This window comes from Momordica charantia, assembly GCF_013281855.1.
Source record: "Momordica charantia cultivar OHB3-1 chromosome 5 unlocalized genomic scaffold, Mcharantia_2.0 BLBB01000005.1, whole genome shotgun sequence".
NCBI lineage: Eukaryota > Viridiplantae > Streptophyta > Magnoliopsida > Cucurbitales > Cucurbitaceae > Momordica > Momordica charantia.
The window spans coordinates 18,561,200-18,585,329 of NW_028275163.1; the positions used below are offsets into that span (position 1 = coordinate 18,561,200).

Below are 24,130 nucleotides of genomic sequence, written 5' to 3' on the forward strand. Positions count from 1 at the left end.
AAACTTATGAATACTCTACATCTCTTCAACTGCTTGATTAGTCAATAATTTTAAACGGATAAAAATTAAACTTTACTAATTTAGTAAACCAAAATCTTTTATCTTGTGTGTTAAGGATCCCACATTGAAAAAAGGGGACCTAACAATGGTTTATATTAGACATGGGCTACTCTTCTCATTGCCAATTGATTTTGAGATGAAACCATAAATATTAATATTGTGTACAAGCTTCACCTCGATAACTAGTCGCATATGTTTTATCATTTGGATTTTTTTTCTTTATTTTGTTCATACTTTGAATAGAATCATATACTTTATATTAGATTAAATTCTATTAGATGCATTAACAGAGATAGATGTTTCACTTGACTTCAAACAATTCGATGGTTATATATATATAGATGGTTGTATTGTGGGTGGTGTTCCCTTGCACTAGCATTCTTGTATAATAAAAATTGATGCAATGCTTCTTCAATCTTATTTGTCCACGTTTTAATGCTTTTTCAACCTTATTTGCAATGCTTCTTCAATCTTATTTGTCCATGTTTTAATGCTTTTCAACCTTATTTGTCTACGTTCTTACACTTTTTTCCTCGACAATTCATGAAAATAATAATTCACACCATCCAAGTTATATCTAAGGTCAAGAACAACCCTAATATATAATAATAAATTTATTTTCTTACTTGCAATTGCATCCTAATATTAGTTAAATTTTCTTGCATGTTTGATATAATCTTAGTCAATAACACATTCTTGTCTAAAGAGTATTCATGAATCATTACTTGCACTAACATACACAAATGTAGAAAACTTCTAACGTCTAAAAATATTTCTAAGAACTTTACAAATACTCTTTAGCATTATTTCAATCCTACTCGTGCATTTGATTGTGTGTTTTCCTTCTTAATTAATATAAAATGATAACTTTCACATATACACTCTTAATTCAACAGTTTTCTAATAAAATGTAAAAGATAATGTCATGGACGGACTGTTTTGAAAAATTATTTTCACAATTGTCTAATGTTTATAAATTTTATAGTTTTAGATTTCTCGATTTATAACTTTTCTCAAATGCCAAATTTGTCCTTATTCATGGCATTTATATTTATTATAATTAGTTTTTTCATTTCATTCCAATTTTTGGTTCAATTTCAATGCATTTCAAACACACAATATTTGACTCACTAATATTCGCCGAAGAGCATTACATTTTAGGAGGGTAAACTTGTCGACATAATGAGTTAAGACGACAGGGGAGTAGTGTGGTTTCATCCTTTTCGTTTCTGTCTTGCGTGTATATATATATATATATATATATATATATATATATATATATTTATTGTTTATCGCCTACATTGTCATTTATATGGAGATATGAACTATATCGGAAGTAAACTATAACCATTATAATATATACTTATATGGAGATATAAACTATATCCAGCTATAAACTATAGCTTATATATGAACTATAAATTATATACAACTACATCCATCTATAATTAACAAACAAAGCAAATAACCTACATAATAAAATATATACGACACGTTACCATCGAAACCTTTTTAAGTACCCCAAAATCAAACACCCAAAATCAGAAATAAAAAACAAACCTAGAAATTTTAAAACGTAAACAGCAGAAAACGGGCTACCGAAAACAATGGTGAAAAGCGAGCGAATTGAAAATGGGCTGCCGGAGACGGTAACGACAGAGAACGGAGAACACTAAAAAGATGAGGAGACGACCTGCTGGAAACAATGATGAAAAGCGAGAGAAAAGAAGACGAATGAATAAAGAGAAATAGATAACTAAAAATTTGGGAAATTCTTTTTAGGAGAGTGAAGAGGTGCATAAATTTCGAGATTTAAAATATAAACGATCCAAATCAACCATTTTTTCTATTTTGAATTTTTATATCTTAATAATAATTACATGTATATAAAAATGGTATATTGGTAAAATGCATATGAGTTCCATCTTAAAGAAGGAGGGTATTTTAAGACAAAAATGTAAATTTTGTAGAATGGATCAATTTGTGTAATTATCATCTCTAAAGGGTCTATTAATGTACTAATCCAATGTAATTGATGGTATAAATGGAGCCATTTAAATAAGTTTAAAGTTTTAATTATAGTTATTAGTGTAAGGTGTTATTCTCAACCAACAAAGTTTAGGGTTTTAATTGGTGAAATTATTAAGTTAGGGTTTTAATGGACTCCAAAGTTGTATAATTTATTTTACCCTTAATTATTTTTCATGCTCAGGACACTCGTGGATATTGATGAGAGAAAAACAAACAACCTTAGGCCTAGTTGTCTTGTGAGAATCTAAAATTCCTATGAACCAGTCACATAGATTTCCACGTTTGTTTTATTACAATGTAGGATATAAGGTGTTCGGGTATCTTAAGATACTCATATGGGAGGCACTTAGAGAGCGTTTTGGATGCTCTCTTGAAACATGAGTTTTTCCAAGATTTCTATGTGACATCTCACTTTACATTTTGTATCGTTCATTCTTTTTTCGTATATATATATTATCTTTCACGATTTTCTTTATTTTATATTATTTAATTTTACAATTAAAATAAATTAATATACCCATTCACTAATAAACAACTTTGCAGTTACATATATTTATATATTACATTTACATATAAAATAAACTTCAATTAAATTATATAATATCTTGATTTCTTTGGTTGATAAATTTTCTTAAAATTTTCTTAAAATTGATATTAATTATATGGAAAAGAAATCCATAAAAACCAAAATTATTCCTCTCAATTTTTTTTTTCTAATTTGATAACATAAAGATATGATCCAATAAAATGCCAGCATTTATATAGTTTTCTTTTGAGAAAAAAGTTCAAGTTAATATTAAATATTTTATAAGCATATCAAATTAATATAAATTAATGCGCTCTACATAATAATATTAAAATTTAATATAAATTAAATTGATAAAAAAGCTATAAATTAATAAATGCATAAAAGTCAACTTCTAAATTACAAAGTGTTAAACCAAATAGAGTTTTTGTAATTTTCTTACATGGTGATTATCTATAGATGCAAGACATCTGTTGTCTGAATTTTGAGGCATATAAAATTTCTAATTCTAAGGGTTCGTTTGGTAGCATTACTATGTTTCTTGTTTTTCAATTTTGTTAAGAAATTTAAATATTTGACAACTATATATGTATTTTATCATTCTTGAATCCATGAATGTTGAAGCTATGCAATTCTATTTTTCTTTGTTAAAAATGAGAAAACATAAATAAGAAACGAAAACGTTACCAAACGAGTCACAAGATATAATACACCTTAGATCCTTGAAAACAAACGATCCTATAGTGCAATAGCTTTTATAATAAGAAAATAACAAGCTGAACATAGCTTAGAGGTAAGCATATGTATTTCCTTCATTAAGTCGGAGATTCAAATCTTCATACTTCCCATCGACCTACTCTTTTGACTTATAAATTTATAGCTAGTTTTTTTTACAGACACAGGCCAATTAGTTTCAAATAATAGATCCTCCATAAAAAAAAACTATGAGAAAAAAAATTAAAAAAAAAATCACTCTCAAAAGCAGGAAAATATTTTTCAAACCCCCCAAAATAGTTCAAATATAAAAAAACCGTGCGATTTAAAAAAAAAAAAACCCTATCAAAACCATCCCGACCCGACCCTATGACCCGACCCGATACGAGAGCTTCTTCCCGCTCGTTGAAAAACCCACTGAATTTGAAATTGGGCACTCCATCAAACTGAAAGCTCCTTCTCCATTTCTCCCTAATTTCTCTCCCATGGCTTCTCATTTCGTCTTCCCCCAAACCCTTCGAGCTCTCGAGCAAGACTTCGACGACAATCGCCTCTGCGTTCAGAATCCCACTGAAATCGCATCGCTTCGCCCCTCCCAACTCGAAGAATTCGTCAAAGGTTCGTCGTGCCCCTACTGTTACAAGCTTTTCCGCGTCTTTTTTGGGGTTAATTTTCCATTTACGTTCTTCATTTTGTTGAATTTTGATAGGTGTTTCTTTCGATCTCTCCGACAAGGAGATCTTCTGCGTGGAAGAGCAGGATACTTTTGATCGAGTGTACTCGTTGATTCGGGAATATAATAACCTTTCTCCCTCCTGTAAGTTGAATATTGTCGAGAGTCTTCGGTCAAATTTCAGTGTTCTTCTTCCGAACATCGATTCACTCGCGCGTGCTTCCCCAAGTAGTAGTGATGGCGACGCTCCGGTGCTCGATCAGATTGCGTCGCATCGTAATGCTTTTAAAATATATACGTTTTTCCTCCTTAATATCGTCGTCAGTGAGGAATCCACCGTTAGTAGCAGCAACAATTCGAAGGTTTACAATTTCCTCTACGCTAGTCCTTTTTTGCTTTCTAAATAATTTAAAATTTGATGGTTCCGTTGGTTTAATTTGAAACTCACCCAGCTCCTTCAATCATGCGTTCAGGTGACAGCTAGTACTCGGAAAAAAATGCCCAGAAGTTCATGGAACTGGGAAATGCAGAGGGGCCGTATTTTGAACTTGATTGCCAATTCACTGGAGATCAATATCTCGTTGCTCTTTGGTTCGTCAGACCCAGATGAGAACTACCTGTCTTTTATCGCAAAGTACGTACTATAACTTATGTTGGTGAAAACAATTCCCCTGTGTATTTACTGTAATTTAATTTTTATTGTTAATCTTGAGTTTTCTATAGAAACGTGTTCTCGATGTTCGAGAATCCAATCCTTTTGAAGGACGTTGATACGAAGGATGCTCTGTGTCGTATAATTGGTGCTTGTTCTACAAAATATCACTTTACGATGCAATCATGTGCCTCAATTATGCATCTTATTCATAAGTACGATTATATCGTTACCCACATGGCTGACGCTGTTGCTGGGGCAGAGAAGAAATATTCTGATGGAATTCTGGCGATCTCTCTTATCAGAGAGGTTGGAAAGACTAATCCGAAGGACTATGTTAAAGACACAGGTGGGGCTGAAAACATAGGCCGATTCCTTGTGGAGCTCGCTGACAGGCTCCCAAAGTTGTTCTCAACCAACATAGGACTTCTGATCCCACATTTTGGGGGTGAATCCTATAAAATAAGGAATGCTCTGGTAGGGGTTCTTGGTAAGTTGGTTGCTAAAGCATTTTGCAATATTGAAGGTGAACAGAGTTGTAAATCAGTTCGTCTTCGAACCAAGCAGGCAATGCTAGAAATCTTGCTTGAACGTTGTCGGGATGTTTCAGCTTACACAAGGAGTCGAGTTCTTCAGGTTTGGGCTGAACTATGTGAAGAACATTCTGTTTCTATCGGTTTGTGGAATGAAGTGGCAGCAATTGCTGCTGGAAGGTTGGAGGATAAGAGTGCAATTGTCAGGAAATCTGCATTGCAATTGCTCATCACTATGTTGCAGCATAACCCATTTGGTCCACAGCTACGATTAGCTTCATTTGAAGCAACTTTGGAGCAGTATAAGAAGAAATTAGACGAGCTTGAACCAGAAAAGTCCTCAGAAAATGTGGTAGCTGGCTCGCTATTTGATGATGATATCATTAATGGTGATGGTGAAGTTGATAATAGCCTTACAGAAGGTGGGGCAGGGAACCAGCAAGATAGTTTGCCTGATAGCTATCCTTCTCAAAGGGAAGAAGCGGTTGTTCAGAAGGACGATTTGACTTTGGATGTTCGAAACATGGAGCAGATCAGGGCGTTGGTTGCATCTCTGGAGGCTGGCTTGAGGTTTTCGACATGTATATCAGAAATAATGCCAACCCTAGTTCAGTTAATGGCTTCTTCTTCCGTCACTGACGTTGAGAATACAATTCTTTTGTTGATGAGGTGTAGACAATTCCAAATTGATGGCTCAGAGGCTTGTCTCCGTAAGATGTTGCCGCTGGTATGCAAACTTTTAGTCATATATCAAGGCTTAAATTTGTCGAAATTTTTATGTTTATTCTCTATATATCATTCACTTCTGACAGTTCTTTTGTAGACGTCCAATTTATTCGTTTATATTTCTTTGTTTTGTAGGCATTTTCTCAAGATAAATCCATCTACGAAGCTGTTGAGAACGCCTTCCTAACAATATACATAACAAAAAACCCAGTTGAAACTGCTAAAAGTCTTCTACATCTTGCCATTGATTCAAATATTGGAGATCTAGCAGCTCTGGAGTTTATGATTGATGCCTTGGTATCTAAAGGTGATATATCTAGTAGCACGGTATGCCTCGCCTTATGACTCTGTCTTACATCTTTGCCTAGCAAGTAGCAAGTTAGCACCTTTCTGGGAAATTTAGCGTGAATATCGTTTATTATGAATTATGACAGTTAAAAATTTCAAGCGAATACTGCTCGCAAGAAAAGACTTTTACGGCAGCCAATTAAGAGTTATAGGGGCCAAATTACTTTTGAGATATTTTTTTTCATCTTTTAGTACAACAAATATGGTAATCCCCGACCTCAAGAATACTGTCATTTAGCTAAAAACAATTCATTTTAAGATGAGGATGGCACATGCCAAATTAAGAAAATAGACATGCTAGGCTTGTAAATACTTAAAAGAAGAAAAAAAAAACAAAATCTGGACTATCTTACGTTGTAATTCGACATATATTTGTCGTAATTTTAACCGTCTGGAAATAAATGGTAGCGAAAGCGTATGAGAAGCTAAGTTGATAAGTATTTTTGAAACTAAAATTAATTTTCTAATATATTTGGTAGTCTGAGTGGTATCTGAATGAGTTAGATACTGGCTCGGATTTAAAAAGTAAAAATTACTTGCCAATATAAACTCCTTTCTATGATATATAGTTTATTCACAAGGAACATACGTAGAACTTTCGAAATAGTTTTAACTTTAGATTGGCATACACAACCACGAACAATTCAAGGAATGTGAATTTACTAGAACGAAATATGAATACCTATTTCTTCGGTTACTTGAAGATATCAGCTTTGACAGATTAGATCGACGTGCCTAAATTGGGGTACAGAGTATAAGTTCGGTTATGTCATATGATGACATCTGAAAAGGTTGCTCGTTTACTATTGTGATTTTAGAGTTATACTTTTTAATGGGACACTTATCTCCACCTTTATGAATGCTTAATGGATTTCGACCATGGAATGGATAACATAATTAAAAATATTTTTTTAATTTTTTTTTCTTTTCTCCAGATATCAGCTTTATGGGATTTCTTTTGCTTTAACGTTGGTGGAACTACAGCAGAGCAAAGCCGAGGTGCATTATCTGTTCTTTGCATGGCTACAAAATCATCTGCTGGCATCGTTGGCTCCCATATACAGGACATTGTTGATATCGGGTTTGGTCGATGGTCTAAGGTGGACCCTTTGCTTGCCCGGACCGCATGCATTGCCATCCAAAGACTGTCTGAAGATGACAAAAAAAAGTTATTGGCTGGTAATTGCAGCCGGGTGTTTGATATGCTGGAAAGTTTGATTACTAGTTCTTGGCTTCCAGAGAAGATATGGTTTGCTGCTGCCGATAAAACTATAGCAGCTATATATTCAATCCATCCATATCCAGAAAACTTAGCCGCAAATTTGGTTAAAGATTCTCTTACTTCTGTTTTTAACGGTAACAAGGAAGACGAGCCCCAAAATGACATTGAAGGTGGAAACAGTGTCGTATTAACTACTGTTCAAATAGGGAAACTTAGTAGATATTTATTTATCGTAAGTCATGTAGCCATGAATCAATTAGTATATATTGAATCGTGCACCCGAAAGATCCAGAAACAGAAAGCGAAGGAAAAAATGGTTGTTGATGGTCAGACTGTACACGGAAATGGTGCAACAGTAGCTAATGGCGTGAAGGTGAGATCCGGTTTTGTATAATGAATCAGTTATGAGACCAGGATATAGTTATTCGTCGTACTTTTTTTTAACTACATATCTATTATCTACAAAACTTATGTTTGTAATATAAAATGTGACATTAGAATTCTTGCAGGAAGATGGCATCAATGCTGAGCTAGGCCTTGCTGCATCTGAAGATGCAATTGTTGATTCTCTTTCAGAGAAGGCAGAAAAAGAAATTGTTTCTGGTGATTCAGGAGGGAAGAATTTAATAGGACACTGTGCACCGTTTCTTTCCAAACTTTGCAGAAATTTCAACCTAATGCATAAGGTGATTGTGATCCCGTTATTTCTGTACTCTTGATGAATTGTTTTATTCATTTACTTGGTGTATCGTCTGTTCATCATATTGTGGGAATGTTTTCATTTGTTTCTCTTTGCTCGTGATGTTTTGCGAAGTGAAATTTACATGATACTCATTCCTTCATACATTCAAATATGTCAAAAGCAATTGCAGAAATGCAATACCAAGCGAGCTTGAAAAGCTTTTGAGTAATATGATTTCTATGGAAAGTTGTAACGTGTTGGTGGCATATTATTTTCTGCGTTGTATAAATATTTCAAATATTAGAACCGTTCTTTTTAGTTTCTATTATTTATTTGAATGTTAAAAATTTTAATTTGGATTGTTCATATTGTCTACTTCCATCTTTTTCTTGCAGTTCCCAGATCTACAAGCATCTGCAATGCTTGCTTTATGTCGTTTGATGATCATTGATGCAGATTTTTGGTGAGACCTCAGTCTGTGTGTGCGTGTGTGTGTGTGGGAATTGAAATAAATATTTCCTGACTTCCAAATAAATGAACTTTCAGCAACGCAAATCTTCAACTACTTTTCACGGTTGTAGAAACTGCACCATCAGATATTGTTCGTTCCAATTGCACTATTGCTTTAGGCGATTTGGCTGTTCGGTTCCCTAATCTTTTGGAACCATGGACTGAAAATATGTACGCAAGGTTGAAGGATCCTTCAAAATCTGTTAGGAAGAATGCTGTGTTGGTGCTTTCCCATCTCATATTAAATGATATGATGAAGGTTTGGTTGTTCCAATATTGTTCCTAGCTTTACTAATTTATTTGCTTGTATTTGAAGTAGGCTAATTTGATATTTGTGATTAGGTAAAAGGTTATATAAACGAAATGACTCTACGTTTAGAAGATGAGGATGAGAGAATATCAAATTTGGCCAAACTATTTTTTCACGAGTTGTCTAAGAAAGGTATTCTTTGTAACATCAAGTAAAGTTTTTATTAATGGTTACATTTTGTTCACTGCTCGAATTGGTTTTTTCTCATATCAAATATTTGTTTCCATTTCCTTACAAACAGGCGCAAATCCTATTTACAACTTACTACCAGATATATTGGGGAAACTTTCTAACCAAAATCTGCAGAGAGAGTCATTTTGCAACATTATGCAGTTCCTGATTGGCTCCATCAAGAGGGTAATGGGAGTTGAATCAGATGAATCTAGACTAAAATTTCTAAAACTAATTACTTATCATGTTTCTCTAGGATAAACAAATGGAGTCCCTCGTTGAAAAGCTTTGCAATAGGTTTGGTGGAGTTTCAGGTAATAATTTTAAACTCTTCAGATTTTTTTTTTTTTTTTTTTTATAAGAAACAAAGAGAATGCATTCAAATCAAAAGAGCCAAAAAGGCGAGAACAACCTAAAGGCGGAGGGTAGAGAGAACCCTCCCCAAAGAGAACTATACAATCGCATTCTTCCAATTCTGTGAAATCAAAAAAAGACTGTAGTTTTCAAAAGCCTTCTTTTGGATTGTGGCCCGCCAAGAAGCTGTATGCTTTGTATTCACATAAAAAGAATCTAAAGGGACTGATTTGTCCTAAAAAAGTCTACTATTTCTCTCTTTCCAAAGATGCCAAAGAAGAGCCCTCGCTGCACAGTGCCATAGAACTCTTCACTTCGTATGCATGTTTTCCAATTTATTGCTTCCCACTATGCTGCTAGCTAAAATTTGATTTTGTACTCGCTTACATGATGCCATCCTGGTATGACTTCTTTAATCAAGGCACCAAATTATTTAATATATAATATTATTAATACCCGATACATTATTATTGATTCATATTTAACTTGTTTTGTGGCACTCAAGTTCTTCTAATAGTATTAGAGGATCTTTCATATGCTATGTGCTCAATGTGGATTGTGGTGATTAGAATATCACAATCACATACTATTTGCATGTGGAGAAGAGGAGAAATATCATAGAGTATTCAGCTTTATAGTTTTGTAATGCGCTATTCAAGTTATTCAAGCCTTTTCAAGGCGCACTCAGGGCGTGCACTATAATTTGAGGTACCTGCCCTTGCCATTGTGCGCTATTAGTTTCCCTTGCCATTGTTGAGGAATAGTGAGATGAACACCTATGGTGATTGGGGTGGGCAAACTCTTCAGCTGAACAGTTTAAGCCAAAAGAAGAGAAATGGCCATAATAAAGAAAACTCAAACATTCCATTCAAACATAGGAAACCCCTACGAACAGACCAGCCTCCTCACATCTGCAAAATTTGAAGCCAGTACCACTTTCTAACATCAAAAGAAAGGTGCGGCAGGTCCACACTTTCCTGTTTCCTTGTGATTTTTGTTCAAAAATTGAATAGCACAACTCTCACTGTAGTTTCCTTTTGTCCTAATAGGGATATATTGAAAATATTATTAGGATATTAGTAGGGGCATTATGACAATTAGCTAGGGTTGAGTTGGTTATAAATAAAGGAAGTTAGGGGGAGGGAAGCCAGAAGGCAAGGAATATTCATTTTTTTCTAATCGCCAATGGGGATCATAACACCTTCATTTTGGGTTGGCTTTGAATAAATCTGAGGCTTCTATTAACGAAGCAACTATTTTCAATGAGGATTGCATATGTGGCTGGCCTTTAATTTTTCAGCTGTAGTTTAAATGTTGAAGAAACTACTTCATTGAAAATTGACTTAGATGAAAGTATTAATGGGTAATCAAAAGATGAGAAGGAATTTACTAATGGAACACAGAAAAGTAGGGGAAAAATATGAAGCATGAAATGAAAAAGAAGTTGCAACAGTAAGGCTGGAAAATGGAAATGAAATGACCTAGAAAAACATTAAGTGATACAGTTTTCAATCCAAGAAAGGGAGGCTCTGGCTGGGCGGCAGCAGGATTGGGAATAGAGAGAAAGTTATAATGGATGGGTTGGATGTGGACATTTCTAAAGGTTTTTTAGTAAGATCTCTACATTTACTATAAATTTATACTATATGTCTATATATATAATTTATTTATTAAAGTGTGTCTCACTTCACTAAGGTAGCACTTTGTGTTGCCTCCATCAAGAGATTTGCTGCCCTAGAGTATGCCTTGTGCTTTGAAAACACTGAGTTATTCTATTCATCAGTTAAATAATTGGTGGAGTTAGGAAGTTCTAGATTGATAATGAGAGAGATTAAAGTGAGGGAGAAAGAAGAGACAATGACTAGTTGGACGAGGAAGTGATAAGCCAAAGTGAATATGTCATTTGTCCAGGAGTGGAGTCCTATTTATAGGTGTAAATTGTTGTGTGAGATGACTTGAGCCATGTATTTGAAGTTTTGGTCAAGATCATTGCAGTTCTTTCAAACTGTCATAGTTGTGAACTGAAGTTGGAGATTTATTGTCTTGAAATGACTTGAAAACCTAACAAATTTGATGATGGTTCAAGAGTTCTTAGCATAGATGATGATGACTCAAGTTGGTCACAAAGGAGGCTTGAGGGGCTTTTGTTTTGTTTTGTCTTTTGAAATAATTGAGGGGCTTTTGTTGAAAATGACTAAATTGTGGTGGTTGGAGTTGGATACCAGAAAAACACATCTCATTTGCCCATTAGAGAGAGAAGGCCGCAAATGATTGAAGTTGACATTTATGTGGTGTTTTGTTAAAGTCAAGTCATCAATTGAGGAAAGGAAAGGAAAGGAATTTTAGTTTGAGAAAGAGATAAGAGAATTTAGGCTAAATTGGAATACCCCTTCCACGAGGGCAAACCCATTTATAAGTGTAGGTTGTCAAGTCAAGTTATCTACTAAAGTTGGGATGACCTCATTTTGAAGTTTGAGATAAGCTCTACTTCTCAATCTCAAACTATACAAATCCAATCATACCCCCATTCTGCCTTCACAGGAATGCTGGATATAACAATCCTCTGTAGCCTTACATCCTCTGCTTAAATTTAAATCTTCTACTTCATTCAAATTTTGGGTTCATGAATTTTAGCCTAGTGCCTTTTAATCTTTCTCCTCAATAATGAGTGGATCCCTCCTTGCTCGAGCAAGCAAACATCCAATAGTGTTGGCCTAACACATCTGAATCTCTTCAAATACGGGCTTTGGGGATCTAAGTCTTGCAAAGTTATAAATAGGTTAGAAGTGCAATCAAAGACTTCGAATGGAAAATGTAAAAGGTATATGCTAACATTACAATGCTCTCTAAGACGGCCTTACAAAGGTCATATGATTTAGTGTCTTTTGGAAGTTGGAATGCCTATGCTACATGAATAAATAGCTTTGATTACTTGTGAATTGATTGTTTTGAATTAGAAAAAGGATGTGACCTTCCAAAGCTGACAGTAACAACAGTACTAGCCAAAAATGGTTCTCTCATCTTTGGAGGCTTAGTTATAGTATCTTCTTGAAAATAAGCTAGATTGGAGACTTAGCTGATATCAGTTTAGATTCGTTGGAAGTCCTCAAATGGTAGGCTTGTCCTTGATATTAGTTTAGATTCGTTGGAAGTCCTCAAATGGTAGGCTTGTCCTATCCTCCTATGGACCTGTAGGTTATATGCTTAAATGTAAGGCAGAGGAACATCCATATCAACCTCCATCTGAGAGTTAAGGTCTATGATAGTATGAAGGATAATCCGTAACATGATCTGCTATGAGGAGCTTGCTGGAAAATAGAAATTTTGCTAAAAAGGATGGAGAACAAGAAAGAAAAGGTTGCACTGCACCAAGCTGCGCTCCCCTTTTGCTTACTTGTTGCTCGTGAAGTAGGTACTACCTTGTTCACAAGGCGCAAGTCACTTTGCATGTACAAAAGAAGGTATATTTCTATTGGATTACGGTAAAGTGCTTGACACCAGCTATAGAACTTAATCCATGTATATGTGCATGCACACTTGCATAAGAATCACAGTTGCAAAAACAAAGTGTTCGGTGATAATGATACCCTAATTTATTATCAAGCAAAATCCTTTTTTAGACTCAGACTCAACCAGACCATACTATACCCCTAGGATTGGAATTTGGAAGAATACTAACAAACATCGATTCAATATAGTTAATTAGAAAACGTAGGCATAAAATTCTTTTCATAGATGTTGCCTTCTCACCAACTAAACCAGTCGAGAAACTAACAATTCTAACAACAAATGTACAAACCAACAAGTCCTTGAGGGGAAATTGCGTGGGAAATAAGCAGTCAATTCACTACATCAACAACACCCAAAAGTTTTGGATGAAAATAAATGTTTATTTTCCCCAGGACGCTCTCTTTCTCTCGGTTTGTGTCAAACTCTTACAAGAGCCACGTCTAGTATCTTCAAATTAACTCGAGTCTAATTTAAGCTAAAATCCGTGTTAATTGGACTAAATTGCTAGTATCAAACCTTTGGAAATATCTATTATAAGTCATGGAATTGATACTATTTCCCCTTGGTTAACAAGCATAGCTTTGGTAGTTTTCTTATTAAGACAGACTCCACAATGTGGTAATTCAATTTCAAACTTTGGACTGCTAATTTTGGAAAAAGAGAACGCTTGGGGTGCTAGTACTTAAAAGATATCTTCTGCTACATTTCATAAAATAAACCTAAAAATTTTGAATGTTTATAGTATTGATTTTAATTCCTTGTACTATTATTCTTACAGATTGTAAACTGCATTCTACATTCCATCTTAGATATAATCCATCTCTTTCAAGTTTTATGTCTTCTCTGTTTAACCATGATGGCTATAACCTTACTTTTTGGTACGAAGTATCAAGTATCAAGTTCTCCATTTATATGCATTATGATGTTTTGAACTAATGACTATTATCTGTTTGCAGATGTTAGACAGTGGGAATATATTTCATATTGCCTTTCTCAGCTTGGTTTCACCGAAAAGGGAATGAAAAAGCTGATAGATTCATTCAAGACATATGAACATGTTGTATTGGAGGACTCTGTAATGGAACATTTCAAAAGCATCGTAAACAAGGTATGAGCTTATGAGCTTATTTGGCTATTGCTCACGTACCCTAACATATGAAGTGAAAAGTTCTCATCTCTCCATATTTTATTCCAGAGTAAGAAATTTGCAAAACCAGAGCTCAAGTTGTACATTGAAGAATTCGAGGAAAAGCTAAACAAAACTCATATGGAAAGAAAGGAGCAGGAAGTGACTGCTAGAAACGCCCAAGTTCATCAACAGAGGATTAGTAATATTGAAGCTTCTTCTGTATCGGCGAAAAATGGAGAAGATGCTCCTGGGTCCGAAATTACTGAAGGTTGGTTTAATCCACCAACTCATTTTCATTGTTCTTTTCCACTGTGTTCCTTGGCTCTAAACACGTATTAGGAAGAATAAAAGTTGGCATATTACTATTATTGCGTCTAATTTTTTATAATCCGATATTGTAGGACCGGTTTGGTAACGTTCTCGTTTATTATTTCTATCTCTTTATTTTTAATAAAGAAAAATAGAATTACATAGCCCTATCATCCCATGAATTCAAGGTTGATCAAACAATATTTATATCTATGTTTTGTAACAAATTGAAAACGAAATCAAGAAACAAAGAAACTTCTTTTGATTGTTTCTAAACTTTCTATATCATTTTGATAATGTTTCAAAAAAATTAGAAACAAGAAACATAAATAGTTGTAAAATACTTAAGTTTCTTAATAAATTTGAAAGAAACAAGAAACGGGAAATACTCGTAATCTTTCTGCTGGGAGAATGCAGCAAAATATGCGTATTTTGTAGTTTGTACCCTTTTTTAATGTAATAAATAGTGTAATACTATCATTGGCTGGAACTCTTAACATAAGATCATGCTTGCAGATGAAGACACTGAATCATCTGAAGGTGCCGAATCTATGAATGGCAATTCAGAACCTAAGTTCGTCGACTCCGAAGATTCTGGTGCTTCTAGTGAGCTGACAGAGTCAGAAACATCTGATACTGAAATTCAATCACCCCAAGTTGAGAATGAAGGTATGTATTATAAGCTCAATATTTCATTTTTTTGGATTTCCATTGATGCGCTGCCCCCATTTTGCAGGAACCTCCAAGTCGCGAGCTAGGAGAAGTCCCATATAAAGGGAGGCATTTCTGCACGCACTTGAATGTTTAGCCTTTGTAAGTTGACTTCTGCCTCTTGTATTTGCCTCCCTCTGACACTTCATTCTGATTGTGCCACAAATAACAGAAAATTGTACAAAACTACAGATTGATAACCTTTTAGTGCTTGGTGTTCTTTTTAACATTTAAGGAAAATATTAAAACATGACCTGGGAGAACCTATTTCTATCCTAACCACAATTAAAAAATTGACCATTGAAATTATTTTTGCATTTTTCTCTCTTAGTTGTCAAACATTCAAGGACGGTGAGGACAAGATAGGTTTTCACCCATTAGGACCTAAGTATTTTTCAACCATTATATTGCTCGATTTTCTTTTAGAACACTATTTGTAAATAAGAAGAGGTTTTGAGCCTATAATCCATAAGTCAGAGACTTTGATATCTGATTTCTTAAACTATATTAAGATTGACTCTTAGACGTAGTTAGATGGTTACCATCTCTCAAATATACTCAATAACTAATTAGTTGGGATAAATTATTTGTATGTGATGAAGCACTAACATCTCTTTAAATGACTCTTTAAGTTTAAAGTCGAAATCCCTCCTTTGGTTAGAAATATAATATCGTAAGCGATTAAAAAAAGAAAGGATTGCCTGCACAGGAGGTTGTTTTATTTGCTTGACAAATCTTTCAGGTTGTGCAGTTACAAGGTACGAGTGAAGCAATAGGAAGTGTTGTGATTATGTGACATACAAAGCAAGGTTTTGTACTTTAAAGAAACCTTTAGCATCAGATCTCACAATTCCTGAAGCATCTGGAAAACGGAGAAAACAGAACCAAAACATCTAATGCTTATGTTGTATTACTATGCTTTTTATAAGTTTACAAATCTTTCCTGTCTGTAAATTTGTCAATATTTTTTTTTTTTTTTGTAGATCAGAACTCAAATATTGGAACAGTTCTATTAATTCCAACCGAGTTAAAGACTATATTGTCAACAAAAAAAAATAAAAATAAAAACTCCACACGTGAACTCAAAAAAGAAAAAAATGCTTATATTAAAGAATATAATTTATTTAAATGCAAATAAATTGCATTTATTAGTATAGTTCAATTACATCCCAATTGGTCAAAACATATATTTTTAGTCGGATTGAATCCCTACCTATGAACTCAAAAAAAAAAAAAAATAATGCTAATATTAAAGAACTTTATTTGTTTAAATGTGAAATAAATGACATTTATTAGAACAATTCTATTACATCCCAATTGATCACAACATATATTTTCAACCAAAAAAATCCAAAATTTGAATTCCCACTCTACAAAAAATGCTGATATTAAAGAACTTAATTTATTTAAATGTGAAATAGTTATGGAATTCTTTGTAATTTCTTTCATAATGATATTTTATTGACATCTTTATTAACATCATAACAATGAACTCAGTTAAATTCAGAATCTCGAGCATTACTGGAGACTTTGTGTGCTCAGAACATTACAAAAGGTTTAAGATTTTAAACTGTAAAATTTGGTCAATGTTGAAGTTCAGAACACCACCCCACTTGAATAAAATAATAATAATTAAAAAAAAAAAAGGCACCAACCAAACTATTTGCCTGATTCCCAATTGTAAACTAATTGAAAACAAACGACAACATGAACATGTCTAATAACTTAGATACAATTGTCATCTAAAAATTGTTACATTTACTTTAGACTCAAAAAAAAAAAGAGAGACAAACAAACTACAATTCTATAAAAAGATAAAATTAATTGAGACCAAAATGATTCTATGAGAAACTGAACGATGACTGTTACATACATTTCTAAAGTTGATCCAATCTTACTCCACTACATACTGATGTCAGTATAATCAATCTCAATCATGTTTTAACCACAAAGGCTTTTTCCTTTCTGCTTTCTTTTTAAATCAAATCTGATGCATTCCCAGTTTGAAAATCCCAAACATTATTCTTCCAAAAGAAAATAAAGACCTGCAGAAGCAAATAAAAATGAGCACGAAGAAAGTAAATCATTGTAGCAGAGAAAAAATCTAATATTGATCATGAGATTTCATATGTATTCTTTATATTTTCAAATTTTAAATCAAACAAAAAGTCCATTCTGGCCTTTACTGCTAAAATTCTAATCTATGCATGGAAGCTATTTATGGAAGTTACTAAGACAGAATATTAGAAAATAACCAAAATGGAATAAGTGCAAAATTTCCTCTTGCCCGCAGTTTGTTCCTTTTTTTTTTTTTTTGTGTGATTAAAATACATTTCTCACGTTTCCTATAATAATAAAAAATAAAGAAAAAGAAAAAAAAAAGTGCAGAATTTCAGAGATCAGATGGGATTAAAAAAGGTCTATCTGGAATTGTTTCTTGGAGGGTTTTCTAATTTCTTTGGCTCTTAAGTGGAGGTGTTGCTTTTTTCCCCTTGTACGTGACACTGACAGGTCATTTTTTTTTGGCTACTTCGTTCGGGTGTTTGGTTTGAGAGGAATAACAGAATTTTTAATGAAGGCCTTGAAAACTTATTAGATTTAATTCCTCCTCCTGGGTGTTGGTCTCCAAGGATTTTTGTAATTATTAGATTGCCCCCCTCTTATGGGTTGGTTGTCGAGCTTGTCTTCTACATGCCTTTTGTTTATTCTTTCATTTTATCTCAATGAAAGCATGGTTGCTTATAAAAAATATAAAAGCGTACCTTAAACTTACTAAACCGAGTACTCATTTCTCATGAGTCACTACCAAAGTCCTCATAACTCAAGCCTTCTGATATGGTATCCAACGACCTTTTATTGTCTCCTAAACATGCAAGAAAATGGAGTCAGTAGAATCCTTTTAGTGAAATTTTAAGGATTTGGTGATAGTCACAATAAATTTTCACCTTGGTGTTCTCTTGCACGAATATCCATAAAGTTCTCAGTTTCTGTAGCGAGAAAAGGAGATCTAGCATAACTCTCCAGTATATCTGATACATCATACAAGATATTGGTATCAAGCAGTAATAAAGGAACCGACACTTAAAGCTCAATTCACCATTACACCAGATTTTTAAAATTTGTTATAATTTTTACCCTCTTAATTCATTGTCCTATATAACTAATATATCAAAGCATTTTAAAAAGAATTTTTGAACATACAACTGCTAACTTTCAAACAAGAACAGAGAGAAAACAGCACAGACCTGAACTCTGGGAAAAGTCAGCTGTTAGATCCGATAGGCTGAAGTTCCTAGGAATCTGACCGAGAAATCCAAACGAGGAGGTGTCTGGTTCGAGGAGTGGTTCATTCAAGGGTTGTGCATTGGACTCCATGCCAGAGAAAGGTGCCACCGATACATCTCCTATTGTTTGGCGTGCTTCCACCACATTGCCATCGGCACCCCCATACATGTAAGAGGAACTGCCTGAATATCCAGATTCTGATTTTATTGTCCTACCATTCAACTCTACATTTGAGCTTTGGGTTGGAAGTATGGATGATGGTGCTTCAATCCTACTTGCATGAGCAGACATGTCAACTGTCGTATGCATTCTCGAGTGCAAAGACACAGCACCATTGGGAAATGGATTGGGCATGCTGTTGCCAAAAGGATGCTGCACATTATTTTGCTTCAACGAAGATACCGTATATGTTGGATTCTGGTGCACTGTTCAAAGATGGTGGTCAACTATTGAAGTTAATCCTGATAAAGGGCCTGATAGATTAAATAACTACTAGAGGAACATTCATGATAAATGAGAAACTAGAATCAGTCAAAAAGTTAATTCACCTAAAATCATCATTCAGCCAATTTCAAAAGCCGAAACCCAGACCTCCCTAAATAAATAATAATGTCTTCAGGTTATGTGTATACCACTATGTTTGATACATAGTTGTCTTTACCTTCAACTGTCAAGCTTCCTAATTAAAATGTCCATCTCATGCATACCATTTTGTTTGACAATGACAAGGAGTTGAATATAAAACATCTTCTCTTTAGTCAGAGTAAATACACATCTTATCTCTAATGGATTGGGCATATCCTAATGTATACGAATATTTGCTATTAATGAAAGTATAGAACCTCAACTAAATATCACAACTTGATAAAATAGAGGTGCTTTGTAGTAACAACAACAAAACTATATTTCTGCGACCAATCCTTTTAAAGACAGCAGAAATAGTGCTTATTTTTGCCGGTGACAAACAAATTGTGCCCTTCTTTTCCTTTATCTGATTTGTCTTATATCTGAATTGGATAGAAAAACAAAAGAGCACTTTTCCACTTCAACCTGACACCAACTACCTGAACCCCAGAATTTAGGGACCAGAGAAGAAAGCACAAGAATATCATGACATAAAGATGGGTAATCAATTATTCTCGTCATTTCTTCAGTTTCAACTTGACACCAACTATTTTTCATTGGATAAAGTAGACGAGAAAAATCACACCATTTATTGATCTTCTTTTAGAAAAAAACAGTGATGTGCAATCAAAATGATAATCAATTACGTGCACAATAAATTTTCAGATGAAAACCACTAGAAGCTTAAGAAAAGAAATAAAGAAAAAGGCAAACAAAGCAAATTTACGTAGCAGCCTCACTTTGTTGGACAAGCGATCCATTGGAGATAGGCAGGGGAGTAACTCCAGTTTCCTGTATTTGCATCATCCGAACTTGTTGCTCTAGCAACCTGTTGAATTCAACTATCTGATGCTTCACCGTTAATCTCAGATAATACTCCCTGAAGAATTCACGATTCTCTTCTTCAAGTTTTTGCCAAACTAGAGCGCAAGAAATACATTAAATTGCCGTAAGACAATAAGAATATCTACCACAGGATATCAGAAAGTTGTCACAAAGTCAATATTACATTAAACTAACAAATTTTTTGGCACATTATCATTAGGATCATGTTTCTATTACAAAGAAACCAGGAATGCAGTATTATGATTATTAATTCTGATGTATAATCTCGCCAATATGGGTATAGCTCAACAGTAATTGGCACCTACTCCTTCCCTTGAGGTTGGAGGTTCAAACCCCATGCCCTCAATTTGTTGCTCTCAAGAAGGAAAAAAAAAGAAAAGAAAAATCCTGGTGTATAATCTTCTCATTGAAAATTCTCAAAATTTCAAGAGACGTAAAAACTCCAAAAAAGGGTAATATGAGTGAAAACAACATATGTAATAAATCATCATGATTCACGAGCCTACTCCACTTCTCACAATATCATAAGCCATCAAGATGTTGTACCTAGCTTCATGAGCACAGAAAATCTAAGTAGATTTTTGGATTAAAGATGCTCTAAAATTAATGTTGACGCTAATCTCGGATTTATTGTTAGAACTCATGAATGAGATACCTGATGTTTATAATCAAACAGCCCATTAAAGCTATGTTGATCATCTATCCAAACTTCCTGTTCAGTAGATGTTTTCCAGAATGATAGCATCAACCAGAAAAACCTTTAGGTACCATGTACTCATAGGCACTAATCTATATCAAAGTACTAAAAGCTCAGGAAAGACACGCATGCAAAAAAAAACAACAGACTACCATTTTTAATAAATATAAGGACAGAAACACAGCTGGGGTACAAATAAAAAACATGCAGAAAATGCTTAATATGACCCTGCACATCCTGATTGTGTCACAACTTGTTCCCCACATTTTTCTTGTATGTTCCAATGTATCCCAAATTAAAATTATAAATATCACACACCCTAGATCACAAGTTAAATATGTCTGAGAGAATCTCTAACATTGACACTCTGCTCAATATGTCGTATTCCTGCTATTTGAATTGTAATTTCATGCCAAAACTAATTAAATCACCTAGCATCTAGACTACTCACTGATATGAGGATATTCAACTTCTAGAGATCAGATTTACATGTTAGATACATTGTGACAACTATAAAGTAACCAACACTTTAGAGTGGGCAGTTTGATACATTAACATACAAACAAAAAAGTGGTAGAAGTTTTTATTCTATGGACTCCTAGAAAAATACACAATAATTAACCATAAGTGGACCAATTGATGTGTTCATATATAAATGATAAATCTGAACTGCCTGAGTAAGCTACCGAGCAAAAAAACTAGGGATTATTTTGATCTATCATTAAATCACCATACATCAAACACATATGCAAAGGTGGAGAAAGGCAGCAAGAATTATGAACTTATTGTTACCACTTACCAAGTTCTGTAAAACCCGGTTCAATTTTTGCTTGGTTTAGTAGTGTTTCCACAACTTCCTTTTGGTTCATGTACAGCTGAAGGCATCGTTCTATAAGATTTTGCACCTAGCATTGGACAGAAAGGAAATAATGTAGCACACCATTGTTTCATAAAAAAGAAAGTTGGAGGGTCAAAGAAAAAAGTGTCCTGTATAACGATTCTGCCAAACATTGCAGCAGAATGGTTTCTTTTATCATAAATAAGAGCCTAAAAGAAATGGAGCAACCAAGACCAACTTTAGCTTTATCTATTTTCATTAGACATTGCCATACCACTGATAACTTTGATGCCAAAAATATGAGAGAAAGAGGGAGAGAAAAGATAAGTGATGGACCAAAAACAACATCAGCTTACCAATTGAATATCTTGGCGTGAGACTCTTCTCATAGATCCACTAGACATTCTTGGGTCCAAAATATGCCAACTTCTAAAGACTGTCTGGCACTGTTCCTCCGCTACGGTTCTGAAGAATAAAAAATACTTGAGATGGATAGGATGGGACTTAAGCAGACAGTTCAGTGCACCAAATACAACTTGAGACGACACCAAATAACTTCCAGATGACAATAAAGTTATCACCGCAGAAGTAAAAATATAATCAAGGTTCATGTCAAAAAATCTAAAATAAGTAGTTGTAAGACGAAAGAACAAATCTATCATGGCATGCAATTCAACATATTCTTCACTTCACTCCTCAACAGGAATACTGTAGAAAAGACATATCGAAGGAATTCATTTTAGGATAAAAATTAAATAATCAGAAAAATATATCATCCTTTTGAGAATGAAAAAATGCTTGTCCTATGTGGAATATCATACAGAATCTAGATATACTTTACATGTAAATTTTCTTGCATAGCTCCTTAGCCAATCATTTCTATTTTTCTCATTTCAACACTTCCCCAATATTTTGACAAAATAACGGAAATACATATCACTAGATGACATCCATGTAGGGAGAAAAAACTAAGTTACAACCATGAGAAATATTCTTGGAGTCTATTTTCTTGTAACAGGGGAATGGTTTGCTGGCTTATGTTAAAATAAAATAACTACATGTATTGTGGACTATACTGACACAACAAAACCTTAGAGATAACAAAGAAAATAGAGCCTAAGTCAAGAAAAAAACGCATAGTTTGGTTAAAAATTTATCTAGAAAAGACAATTCACAGGAGTAGCTGCCTCGACGGACACAATTCATTCCAACAACGCAAACCAATAAAATGAAATCATTGAGTTCCGGTCTCCATAACAACCATTCAAAATAAGCTTAACCCTAGCGACAAGTGCCATACCACAAGGCTCTCAAGACACCAAGTCACACCATACCCTGTTATTCTGGTTCACCACCTGATCCTATCAAATACTGATTTGGACATGTAATATACAAGTTTTTTAACATTGGCCCTCGGCCTTCAACGGTTAGGCACAAAAGTTGTGGTAAATTGTGCATGCATAAACATCCTGCCAGTGTCTAACAATTACCCTCCCCAAAAATGATCGCAACAAAAATACAACTACGCAATTAAACAGAAACGAACATAACATGAAGCTGAAAAAATAAACAAGAACAACGATTAACGAACAAGGAAAACTTCCAGTGTCAACAGAATACTCTAATATGGAGGTTACAACCCCGAGATCGCACCGTTTGGGCAAAAATTCCACCGCAATGACCGCCAACAACCACAAAAGTAAATACAGGGAGGGAAAAACCCTAACACAGTTATAAACCAGCAAAGAACAGTAGAAATCATGAAACAAGTGGCGCTGAAAGAGAGGAGGCGGAGACAGAATCAAGAGAAGAAGAAGAGGCAAAAATTGTAAACATGGATTCCGTGAAAATAGAGCGTTCGGATCATACCTGAATCCAATTGAAGAAGGAGGAATACTTGGAGGAAGCTCCGTAAGAGGAAGAATTTAGAGAGAGCGAAAGGAATTTTGATTTTGATCGCCTGTTCGTGTTCGTCGTCTGGTTCGATTCGAATTATGCGGTAATAGTTTTCATATTTTGAGAAGCTTTATTTTATTTTATTTTTTTATTACCAGTTCTTTGTCTTACTTTCTTTTTTTTTTTCCTTCTAATATTGAAAAAAAATATATATGGAAATGGAAAAAAAGACGAAGGGGTGGAAAAAAGCGTTAAATTATGCCACGTGGAAAAGAGAAAGTGGGACCCACCGAAGAAAGAATTGGATGGATTTAATGGATGGCTAGGGCATACCGGGATTGGGATTGGCTCAACTTTTTACTTTTCTCAATTTCTTTTTAAAAATATAATTCACTTTTTGTTTTTTAGACTAAATTATAATTGTAAATATATGTTTTAAATTTATAAATGTTAAAATTAGTTGATGACGTTTTTGAGGAGAATTGATGATAAATTTATGTGATATAAAACTTAGTAAATTGTTAAATTGTTCACAAGTTAGGTTGGTAGTTGGATCGGATTTAGGAGATTTTTTTGGACCAATTCAAATTTTTGGATTATTCAGTTCATGGGCCTGATGGAACTCAGGGTATTTTGCAACTCAACTCATATATTTTTTGGATTGTATAGGATTGGTGGATGAGAGAGGGAGGGGAAGCGAGACAAACAAAAAACATAAGATTAGAGGAGAAAAAAATGAAATCTCAAATAAGTATTATATCATATAATAAATT

At 34.1% G+C, this 24,130-nt stretch overlaps 2 protein-coding genes across 4 annotated transcripts; one reads left to right on the forward strand and one right to left on the reverse strand.

Moving 5' to 3' along the window:
• The first annotated feature begins 3,752 nt into the window (after positions 1 to 3,752).
• LOC111025009 (binding protein) lies at positions 3,753 to 16,208 on the forward strand. Of its 2 annotated transcripts, none has more exons than XM_022302854.2 (17): positions 3,753 to 3,949; positions 4,041 to 4,366; positions 4,478 to 4,638; positions 4,728 to 5,916; positions 6,051 to 6,242; positions 7,199 to 7,858; positions 7,995 to 8,171; positions 8,563 to 8,630; positions 8,714 to 8,936; positions 9,020 to 9,119; positions 9,229 to 9,344; positions 9,415 to 9,472; positions 13,979 to 14,130; positions 14,218 to 14,419; positions 14,977 to 15,129; positions 15,197 to 15,273; positions 15,914 to 16,208. In XM_022302854.2, exons 1-16 carry the CDS (start codon positions 3,817 to 3,819, stop codon positions 15,232 to 15,234), a joined length of 3,948 nt encoding a protein of 1,315 aa, XP_022158546.1. In that variant the 5' UTR covers positions 3,753 to 3,816; the 3' UTR covers positions 15,235 to 15,273; positions 15,914 to 16,208. The 2 variants fall into 2 exon arrangements, with proteins under 2 accessions (XP_022158546.1, XP_022158547.1); XM_022302855.2 differs by having other exon boundaries at positions 15,923 to 16,208.
• Positions 16,209 to 16,873: 665 nt separating this feature from the next.
• LOC111025014 (uncharacterized) lies at positions 16,874 to 23,491 on the reverse strand. Of its 2 annotated transcripts, none has more exons than XM_022302863.2 (8): positions 23,331 to 23,491; positions 21,818 to 21,926; positions 21,423 to 21,528; positions 19,821 to 20,000; positions 18,417 to 18,881; positions 18,117 to 18,200; positions 17,934 to 18,034; positions 16,874 to 17,216 (listed from the first exon to the last, which is right to left on the reverse strand). In XM_022302863.2, exons 2-7 carry the CDS (start codon positions 21,863 to 21,865, stop codon positions 17,964 to 17,966), a joined length of 954 nt encoding a protein of 317 aa, XP_022158555.1. In that variant the 5' UTR covers positions 21,866 to 21,926; positions 23,331 to 23,491; the 3' UTR covers positions 16,874 to 17,216; positions 17,934 to 17,963. The 2 variants fall into 2 exon arrangements, with proteins under 2 accessions (XP_022158555.1, XP_087980652.1); XM_088124526.1 differs by lacking the exon at positions 23,331 to 23,491 and adding an exon at positions 23,115 to 23,256.
• Between the last annotated feature and the right edge of the window lie 639 nt (positions 23,492 to 24,130).